The 11,761-nt window shown below is 39.9% G+C and overlaps 1 protein-coding gene across 1 annotated transcript; it reads right to left on the reverse strand.

The window, feature by feature from the left end:
- Positions 1-6,370: 6,370 nt before the first annotated feature.
- LOC308297447 (interferon-induced very large GTPase 1-like) lies at positions 6,371-11,012 on the reverse strand (the record flags this gene model as incomplete). Its single annotated transcript, XM_080740853.1, has 2 exons — positions 7,840-11,012; positions 6,371-7,515 (listed from the first exon to the last, which is right to left on the reverse strand). The coding sequence occupies exons 1-2, from the start codon at positions 10,877-10,879 to the stop codon at positions 6,371-6,373; spliced, it is 4,185 nt and encodes a 1,394-aa protein (XP_080596979.1). The 5' UTR covers positions 10,880-11,012.
- Between the last annotated feature and the right edge of the window lie 749 nt (positions 11,013-11,761).

Below are 11,761 nucleotides of genomic sequence, written 5' to 3' on the forward strand. Positions count from 1 at the left end.
TTTCACTTGTTGTGCCTGGTGACCCCTAGGCCAGGTTGTAACAATCTAATAAATCAAAATGCAACACAATGTGAGCTTGTAGATTTGCTATTTTTAGATAGCTAAAATGTCCCTGTCCAAATTGTGTAATGTTTTCAATTTCAAAATTACACATTTTCATCCATCCACCCAGAAAGATGGCCTCATTTTTACATCAATATCTTTTTCTTTTTCATATAAAAAAACTGCCCCATAAGACTATGCTTTAGTGGGGGCCGTTTTAGCCCAAGGAATGTTTTTCGTGCAAAACAAATGCTTGCAATGGATTCAGAACCATGAAAAAACTCTAGTTTGACCCCTCATATGCTACTTAAAGCAGATTCATTTTTTGCTTTTTTCCCCCCTGTATACGGTAGTAAAGTTAATGGGACACCAACTCTAGCGGCTGATAACACCAATTTAGCTGCGTCTCAGAAAGGGTTATCATACTAAAATATAATCTACAGATATAGAGCTTTTCAAAAATGCATGGTAACCTTTGCCACCTTTTAGATACCGACATCTCGTATGGCCCATGGACTATAGTGACAGTGACAAGAGTGACTGACTACCATTCAAATTCAGGAGCTTAAATGGTGTGTCCCCTAGTTGGATCAAACCAACTATCCCTGACCAACTACACGGTCTACACCTTAAATTCAAGTGTAAAAATCAAGAAAACATTTTACAATAAAGCATAATGTACAGTATTTGGTTAAGTAGGTATAAATCATGTTTTTGTAGCAACATTCATTCATAAAATAGATCACACTGAAAAATACACACCCCCCTGGCAAGTGGTATGACCCAATTGCAGTCAGATGACAGAGGTATTGCAACCCTAGATTCAACATGTTAAAAAAAGATCTAATGTTGCGATTTGCAGATACGCCTACTGTAGTGTGAACAAAATATCCCCTTAAACAGGATTAATCGATGAGGCTTCACTTTGATGAAAAATGGACAATCATTATTACAGAATAATTAACAAAACCCATCAGTTTAACTTTAGTCAAGTATGAGACCACCCTACCCAAACACTAGGCCACATGAACACATATGAACACACCTGCCGCCCGCACTCACCCACATGTGACAGCCTTACAGAGCTTCAGTTCAGCTTTGTCTGAGATGTTTCTTAGTCACTACAATACTCATTACTGTACAGTATGTCACAGGAGCAATCCATATGAAGACAACAGTTACAGCATTATTCCTTTCCACGTGGGATAAGTAATCACCGAAAATCATTATTCCATATATTGTGTTTATGTTACTAAGCACCATAACATGACAAGTTGGTAGGCTATTGAATGTTTAGCTGTAATAATAATAATAATTATTATTATTATAATAACCCTGTCAAAGCTTCCATTTAGTGCTAGTATGGTGTGGTATGGTATTATATTATCTATCACAAACATAAAAGCTACTTGTCTGTTATAGTTGAGTGTTCTGTTCATGTTACTGACAACATCACACAAATTGAATGTGGCTTTTGACATACATTTACTATTCTACTCTTGTTGAATATTGGCATATTGACTATTGGTAAGCTAATTTGATGACATAAGACAAGCATGTTTTCATAATACCATTGTATATATATGTCACCGGATGTTAGAGAAACAGGACGGCCGAGAAACGGAGCACTCGCGGTGCCGCACGGGGCGGAACAAGCGGTCGCCCACAACAACGTCCTCCAGGCGGAGCCCATCGATTGTCCACGACATTGCAAGCGGCGCGAAGGCCAGCGGACCTTGGTCCTGCTCTTCGCCCCCGAGCGCCGCAGGCGCGAGTGGCCGCGAAGAGCGGGCCAGGGCCGCGCGGCCGGCGGAGCGCCGCGCGAGTTACGAAGCCGTGGTGAATGCAATCGTTATATTTATGCCCAGGCCGTAAGGCCTGGGCAAGCCCAAGATAAACGCTCATAGTAAGCTAATGGCTAAGCTAATGGCTAAGCTAATGGCTAAACACCGCCCAGCTAGGCTAGTAAATAAAGAAAGGGAGTCGCAAACGAGTGACGTCAGCGCCTGCACTAGTGAATGGCTGTCTATGGGCTGTCGTCGCCATCTGGTGGTGATTAGTGTGTGGTGAACGAAACAAGCGCTCTTACAATGAACGTCCTGAGTCACACACACACACACACACACACACACACACACACACACACACACACACACACACACACACACACACACACACACACACACACACACACACACACACACACACACACACACACACACACACACACACACACACACACACACACACACACTCTCTCTGGAAGAGGTTGCACACGAACTCCAGACCTGCCAACCTTGGGAAACTTTTTGCCAGACCCAGGGGGTCGGCCTACAAAAGGCTTTGTCGGTCGGTCGGTCGGTCGGTCCCTCTTTTCCTCAGTGTGCCTGTGTTTGCCTCTGACTGCTCATCTGCCCCTCCCTTCCCTTGCTCGGCTGATTGCCTTGAGTGCCGTCACCTGTACAGGACCAGCTGAGTTGAGTTGGCTGACGAGCTGCTGACACTATAAATTCCTCAGCCCATCTACAAGCTCAGAAACATTTCCAGCTGCTCAGCCTATACAATCCTGTGTGTTCATGTGTTAGTTCAGTGCCATACTAGTGAAAACAGCCGATCTACAAGCTCACGCTTGCCGGACAGGTCAAAGGAGAGAGGCCAGACTAAGATTGATCCACCCCCCCCTTCCTTGCATTCTGATTTTCATTGCGGGTCTGGCAGAACCAGGTGACCTGGTCTAGTTTGAGTACACATGCTTTTGCGTTTTTTTTTCTTTTCTTTTTTTTGCACGAAAGGCACACAGCGTATATTTTGGGGGGGTCCCACGCGCCTTTTTGGGTGGGACCTTTACATGTTAAAGAAATTTCACACCAGAAATGTAGCACAGCATGCCATTTGGTCCAGAGAAAAAGTAGTATTAATGTTGCATTGGCAATATTGTTGACAAACTGCACTTGCTCAGAGTTAGTTAACAATAGACTAGCAAAACAGTCTCAGACTTAATGAATGAACATACATCAATATAATCATGTTATTCAAATTGAAAATAGCTTTTCATTGTATATTGTATATTTCAAGTATATAGGCTATTACATAAACCTGTGTCTTTGTTAAACATTGTTAATTGAGCAGCCTAAATACAACCACATTTCTGTGCATGATTTGCAAGAAGTTGAAAGTATTCAACTCATGTAGGTTTCTATTCCATTCATTAATTGATATATAGGCCTACATTGTGTATAGATCACATACAGCCTAGTCTGTATGTTCATTCATATAGGCTACAGGCTATTCATTGTTGATAGACCATTAATGTCTTCATATATTCACAGGTAATAAATAATTAGTTCACTGTTTAACTTGAGTCAAACTGCTCAAAATGGAAAATCTAAGGGCAGAGCTTACTGAAAAAAAGAGACAGGCATATTCCTCTTGAGTCAAGGCACATGTGTAAGCAAGTTGTGTGGTTTTATGCCAAAGGAAATATGACTTATGCCCATTTAAAGTTTGAATGTTGAAACACATGGTGCACCCACTTTGACCAATTGGAGTAAGATTGGTTTCAGTGATATTTGGACTAATCCTCTACATCTTTGTCAAATGTCATGAACATGTGACTTTGCATACATGTTTTAGAGGCAGAAGAGTAATTTGCATAAAACTGCAATATTCATTGAATTATTACAAAAATAATTATTTCACATACTAACTTCTCACCCCATGAGTAGATATTGGTCCAAAGTTCATGTGAAAAAAGTTTAGTGCAAATTACACGAAAATCCCAGGAGAAGATAGATTTTAACTGTTTTTCATATAATACAAAATAGTGGGAGATCTAAAGGACAGAGGTCAAAAGTCAGACACAAAGTTGTTCGGCATGAGGAGACGCATGAGTATAATTGTGTCATGGCTGTATGTCAAACAGGGCATGAGCTATACCTGTTCAAAGTTTCCACTTTCAAACAATGCCACCCTTTGTCCAAGTGTTATGAGTTTCGTGTTTTCGCCGTTTGGCATAGCCGTCTACCATATTTCCGAGTTTAGAAAAAAGTGACTACACGGTCAAGCCAGGAGTGACGGAAGAAATTAGAAATTACAAATAATAATGAAGGCCCTCCAGGCCGTAACGGCTACTGATTTAAGGTTAATGTTAATAATAAATAATGTTACTGTTAATGTTGTTTAACAGCCCCCTAACCTACAAGTATTTTCAGAAGTGGTAGTATTCTTGTTTTGCTGGATGGCCGTTCATTTTACAAGTTATTTAGGAATAAATAAGCATCTGTAATTTTTTGTACAATCTCCTCAGGGAATTAATGTTAATATCTTGCTCAATACTGAGCGAGCGAAACAACAACTTTGTCACCTTTTTTCACCTCAGGCTGTTTGCAGACATGCTACTCCATTCCATTATTTGTATTCTATTCTTATTCTAATAAATCTTAGTTTGGTTCTTGACTCATAAGCTGTCCTCTCCTGTATTTCAATTCAGAGCTTTATTGGCATGAGTTTACCAAAGCAAGTACATAATAAAAAATATTTAAGGAAAACAAGGTGAAAGTATGTACAGTTGGAGAGGGTACAGTATTGTTTTGAACAGAGCTATATCACATTGTGACATTATGTTGGGTACGAAACTATTAACTTCTATTTCTGCTAAATGTATGACAACTGAATTTACCTCTGGTTGTTGTGAGGAAAGCTTTATCTTCATTTATCTCATCCGAGTCTCTTATTTCTATAAAAAAGCTTTGATCAAACATCTGTACTAATGCATTAACTGTGTTTCTCTTATTGTCAACTGTTCATTAAATAATACACTCTAATCATCCATTAGTCTAATGGATATGAATTCTAATAACACAATATTTCTACTTTAAACAAATAAATTAGACATTTTGATCAATTACAATATTTATTTGATGATTTACAGTAAATGACAGTCAGAAAAATAGCTCAATCGACTAATCGAATAGCATCCATGTATTATGTTACAGGCCTTTTGATTGGCTCACACCAAAGGTCAAATAAAATAATAATAGGACGTAGTCAGGTCAAAAGTACAAATACTTTCCTTTTTCAGTTGCAGTGGTAGGGTTTACAAACAACGCAAAAAGGCAACCTGACAATAAGTCCTAACTTAAACTAGCAACAAAAAACCGATGGCAGGCCCAAACTAAAGAAAAGAGGGGAGCTGGGTGAGCCAGCCACTATGTGGCCGCCGACCCACCACAGCTCCCATACACTGCCAAAACAAATGAACAAACTAAACTAGCAAAGAAAACGCCAAAACCATACTTACGACCAGCACATCAGAACTGAAAAGAAACAAGCAAACAAACAATACAGAACTCAGGGGAATAACAACTATTCAGGCTGGGAAAGACAACAGTATGTGTAGACTGCTCCCTTTTATAGTTCTGGCTCCAATCGGTCATGAGCCCCAGCTGAGTCAGGGCGGAGCAGGCACAGGTGAGCACAGTTCTCCCAACGAGCCCACAGCCAACCAGCATAGACACATGTAGTCACTATACAGAGAGAGAACAAAACATATTAGTGACCACCCTAAACATAAAGACATTAATGACATATGTGCGAACACATTACCAATGTGCCCGCACATAACATACCACTTACAGTATATCATATTTTGTTAAGGTTTCCAAATTTAAAAGTGACATTTGAAAAAATGTGTTATATATTTTTTTCCAGTAAATAACTCTCAAAGCTTACATTTAATGATTTTTGAATGATTTGTTTACAGAGTAAAATAATTAAAGAGGTGGTGCCATAGTTTTTTTTTTGCGTCCAATATGTTTGTCAGGAACAAAGCATGAGATTAGTCAATGACCTTTAATAAAAAATGAGCAAAATAAATGTATATCTGATCGCTCAAATTCCCTACTAGAAATATTTCTTCATCCTTTTTTTTCATTCATTCTCATTACACCTATTCTACAGTAAAATATAGATATGTAAAGTCACATTTGGAAATCTCAAAACTTAACTCAATCAGGCAGACCTTCTAAACAGTCACCTCTGTAAATCTGTGTGTGTGTGTGTGTCTGTCTGTCCTGGGCTAATCTCGTAAATCGGTGTAATGATCAGCACCACATTTTTGTGCACACTAAAAGTAGGCCATGGAAGTTTTATTTATTTTCACCAACTGGTAAAATAAATATGAAAATATGAGAGACACATGTAAGCCATGCTGTTATTAGACCACATCTTATGATGTCCATATTTAGCGGTTAGTTCTTTTAAGAATAATCAAACAATAGTATTGGATTGTGTTCATTTGAAGAGGGTTGTGGCTGTTTCCAGTCTCAGACTACAACTCCTCCAAGCTTTCGATAGCTTCCTCTTCGGTAATCTCTCTCCATTGTTCTGGAATCTCGTGGTTGCCCTCAAACCTTTTGTCATAATACTCCTCCAGTTCGTCTTGAAATCGACAGACAAACCATTTCCAGTATGGCAGTTTCGAATCATCAGGGGTAATTTTCCAGTTGGCAAAATCTGGACCACCTTCTCGATACTTTTTAAATGGAAAGTACGTATCTTTGCTGTGACTGTAGAAACGTCCATCACCTCCAACCTCTGTTGTACAGAAAGTAACAGTAAGTATTGGTTCATTAGAGACGTGCATTCCACTAACACCAGATGGGCGATGAAAACGGACAATGTGATCATCGGGACTGTGATCCTCTAGGGTGTTGTTACAACATGCCCAACAGAAAGGACACTTCACCCAGCAACACTTGCACAAATGATCGATTAGAATTTGATCTGGCATCACACGGACATCCACCATGTTGAATGAGAGGCTGTTTAAATCCACCATCATGGAATCAATGCCTTTCTTAATCTCATCTTTAAGAAAATCAAATTGGTTTATGTCATTGAAGTTTTCATAGCAGTTGGTGTCAAATCTTAGATCATCTTCTAACAGACTGGAAAACTCCTCCAGCCACATGTCTGTGTCTCCTTTCTGAGTTGTGACTGTTTCTGTCGCCTCATGCACTGCTTGATTCAGAAGCCTGCATACATCCTCCAGATTATTCTGCATGATACCGAGTACCTTGTCCTGATTGGTGGAGATGTATTCCTCAACAGTTTCTGTTATAAACGTCTCCATGTGTTGCCTTGGATTTGTGATGTAGTTCATGTAACTTTTAAAGTCCTCTTGCTCTGCCAGTGATTGTAAAACATGTTTCTCCAAGTTAAACCTATTCCCACTGAAGGGAGGGAGACAACCTTTCATCTCATCAGCCAAGTGACGGGCAGTCTTGTCATGGACAGCCTGAGTGACAGACTCCTTCAGTTTGCTACAAAGCAATTCACCAAGTACAGCAGCAGAAGAGTTGCCTTTACAATAGCCTTTGAACGCGTTGTAGTATTGATCCTTTTTGTTTTCTAAATAAGTGAGTGGATCATTGTTCTTCTTGAATTCTTTGTGAGACTTGGAAAGACAATTCTCTACAAATTGAAATACGCAAAGTAAAAGATCAACTTTAAACGTCGGTCTAAGGGTGTATGTCTCGCCTGAATCAAATTCTTTGAACTTGTTTATGACCAACTTTGCTACTTCATGCAAGTAACTGGTATTGTACCCTCTGGTTCTAACAGGTTTGCTATCAATTAAGGCAATGGATTGCTCCATGACATTGAGAATGAAGGTTCTAGCCTTTTGAAAAGGAAGTAGTTCTGTACTAATCCCAAACATTTGTTTCACTTTAGAGCTTTTAGATATTTTGACATAATCTGAATAATTCCCAAGATGTGGTAATGTTTTGTAATTACCACAGCTTCTGCGGTCATGAGAACCCTCAATGCCCATCTCCCGAAGGATATCATCCACATCCTCTTGAATGTTGATCCCCTTTATGGAAGGAATATCTGCAGTGAAGTCTTTAACCCAACCTTCCCAAAGAGCATTGAATGCCTTTTTGAGTTCCTTTTCTTGCGTTGCCTTGACCTTTAACTTGCAGGCAAGCTCTTTGCTCTCCTGTAGGAGCTTGTTCTCGTAGACGGTCTTCTTATCATCCAGCTTGCTTCGAGCATCCCTCTGCTGAATAATTTCCTCTAGCTTCCGTTGAGCTCCTTTCACTAGTTCATCGTGGAACTCTTTAATTTTGTTTTCAAATCGTCCTTTCCACTGAACCAGTACATCTTTCACTTTAACGTCATCAAAGTGCTTTCTCATGTTTTCTTCCTCTTCTTCACGAGTCTTATTTATTCCATTGAGTAGCTCTTTTTTAATATTGCCAATGGTCTTTCCATTATCAATCCTTGTGTGAAGTTTGTCTTCAATTTCCAACATGGCTTTCCTTAAAGCCCAGGTCCATTTCCCATACTCTTCTTCAAGTGTTCTGTACAGTGAAATTTCACGTGTGTTTTTGAAACTGAAAACAAAGTTTTCATTCAACAGGGCATTCCAGAGGTCTTCAATGGTGCGTTTGAATTCTGAAAGTGTAATTCCATGAGACAGCGATGCTTTTGAGAGGATCATGTCCTTCAGCTCTTGGATGCTCTCACAATAACCTGGGTTTGGAGGTGCCATGGGTGGACTGCCTTCCCACAGCTGGGCAAAGTATTTCACATCCTTTCCCACATCAAATGCAATGACATCACTGAATAACTCTGCATCAAACCCTTCCTCTTTTGCAGCTAGCTTGGTCATCTCATCAAGATCCTCTTGTAGGCGTCTCTTCCCCTCCTTGTTTTTGTCACCAGCTTCAATATCTGCAACATTCTGATGAACAAACAGACAATTTGGAGACATCCTAACCTTCTTCATCCTCATGAAGGCCTGAACAGCAATATGAAGAATGTCTTGCATGTCAGATGTATTCTCCCCAAAGATGTTGATCAAAGTCATGTTTCCCAGGCCAATGACGAATGTTGCCAATTCATTGTCATGGTGATAAGTGTTCTTCCCTGCAAGCTCAAGAGCACGCAGTCCTTCAGTATCCACAACCAGGACATAGTCAAACTGGAAGACTTTCTGTTTCTCCTCTGACACTTTCACTAGCTGCATGAAGGCTCCTCTAGTGCACCTGCCAGCACTCACTGCAAACTGCAATCCAAACATTGCATTCAGCATGGTAGATTTGCCACTGCTCTGGATGCCTAAAACCGACAAGACAAATATCCTCTTGTCTCCGAGTTTCTTGATGACCTCATCTAGAACACTAGTGATCCATGTTAAAGGCACATGTGCTGCATCTCCATCCATCAGCTCCATTGGATGTCCTGCTATCATAAGCTCTGCAGCCAACTTAGGGTATTGAGACCAGTCTCCTTTTTTTGGAGATGCGTGAGCTTCATACATTTGTCCTAGTTCTCTCAAGATGTGCTCAAATCCGACTGTTGCTGAATGCAGTTGCTCTGAAATTTTTTCCAACTCCTTTTGCTTCTCGTTCAGCTGATCTGATTTGTCACGCTTCTTTTTCAAATCCAAGACCTCAGACCACTTTGCATCATATTCCTGGTTGATTTGATAAAGATCATCTGTTGAGAACGTATCCAGTAAGATTCCAATCCATTTTAGGAAGTAAAGTTTTTCATCCCGTTTCAGAGACTGCAGGTTTTTAATAAACAGCTTCATCAGTGCGCTGGAGGATTTGTCTCGTTGTTCACTTCTTTTTTGTTCCATTTCCTTTTCTTTTGTACATTTGGCTTTCTCCTTCTCATCTCCTTTAAGACGGTAGAGGTCTTTATTGATTTTGCACCACTCATGCCACAACTTTCCTTGACATGGCAGAAATGTGTCTTTGATCTCTGAAAGCTTCTTTCCTTTAAGCAATTTCAGAATCTGCACGGCAGCAGATTTCCCTTTTTGGCAGGCAGGGTCAGCTTCATCCGTTTTGATTTCAGAGACGCTTGCCATGGTATCAAGTTGGAAGGATGCATCTAGTGTTGACAAAAGGTTTCTAAGTATTATTTTCAATTCTGCCGCCACATCTGACTGACTTCTATCCTTCAGACCCATTTTATATTTTCCTTGTCCTATCTCAACTGCTTCAGAGTCATCATCAGCTAGGAGACAAATGAGAGGTTTTGGACCCTTCCGAAGGTCTGACAGAATCTTCCTACCTTTGTCACCTTTTCCAAGAGTAGGCACAAGGACAACATTGACTGAAGATTTATCTATCAGAATTCTGCGTTGTTTGTCATGTGATGCAGCATTTCCATGAAGATTACAGAAGGCAACGCAGTCTGAGAACGCATCATTAGGTTTTCCAGCAGGGCAGTACCATGCGATCTCTGCCATGCCATTTATCAGGTAGTGAGATTTTGTGGCACCTGGACAATTCCTATGAAAGAACGTGCTGTGGCGGTCATTGATGATGGTATTCATCAGCTGAGATTTAGATGATGACATGGGGGTGTCATCATCTCCGACGGAGCCAAGACGGAAAAATGACACCATAGGTGTCTCAGCTTGGCAGATAGGCATGTTCTTACTTGTGATGGCACCTGATTTATCAGTTACCTTCCAGGCTTTACTTATTTGTCTAAAAGTCCATAAAGGACACTCAATGTCCCCTGTGAACAGATCAGGCACTAGCAACGGTAAGGCATACTGACACTTTGATAGTTTGGAAATCATGTTCTGCCTGAGGAAGCTGTCTGAGCAGTGAAACACAGCCATCTGAACATCAATTGGATGGACATGACTCTGCTTCAGGCTCTGACTAGTGACTACACTGGACCTGAATAGATCATCACAGTCACTGTCATCTGTATCAAACTCATCTGCAAGTTGTGTAACTGTTGAATGCTTGTCTTCTGTACTGTCCACTGTTACTGGGATGTACCTGGCCCTATGGTCTAGCATCAACAACTTCTGAAGGAATGTATGAGCTACGTCTTTCTCAGTTATCTCATCGTGCTTCTTTATATAGGGGAGAATTTTCAGAAAGTCAGCAGTTGTCAACTTATCTTGATCGTTGTGTTTGAGGTTAAGTCTAGAAAACAGTTCATGAACTTCTCTCTGATGTTTGATGTCTTCTGGGCTGCCCTTTTCTGATTTCTTCACAGATTTGTGTCCTTTGCCAACCTTTAAAATTAACAATCAAACATGAAGAAAACAAAGTTAATACTTGTCCTATCGGATGTTACAGTAATACAATAATATGATGCAAAAAGGTTTTTTTTTCAATTATCTTAAAAATACTGTTAATTATTTACCTCTGTGTTGTTCTTGACCCCCTCTTCAATGGTATTGCCTATTTGCATCAATAAGGATTCACGTTAAACATACAGTAAGCATAATGATACTTAATTTAAAGTTATTTTGTGATTGCTATTTTTTCCTGAAAGTTATTGCAAATGTTGTGTTTTTAATGAGTACAGTCAACTTTTCTAATACTCAAGTATTGAAATGATGAATACATGTTTATACCTGACTCAGCTGTATCAGGATCAGGGCTGCTGGTCTTTGAAGACTTGTGAACTTTTCCACCCTTCTTCTCTGAGCTTCCAGGATCAACAGCTTTGGATACACTCTAAGAAAATGCATACCACATGTGAATGATCTGCAGTAAAAACATCTTTACCTTTATTGTAGACAGTCTTACTTGGCCAAGGAAATATACTGTATGGACCTCAGTAGTTGAATGAAAAACAGTTTACCCATATTATGCTCTGATCAGTATATTATTAAATTTGAATTGTACTTAGGGCATGGTCAAACCAAACTTTCTGCCAATGCTTTTCA

Source organism: Nannobrachium achirus (assembly GCF_963921795.1).
Source record: "Nannobrachium achirus genome assembly, chromosome: 13".
Classification (NCBI taxonomy): Eukaryota; Metazoa; Chordata; class Actinopteri; order Myctophiformes; family Myctophidae; genus Nannobrachium; species Nannobrachium achirus.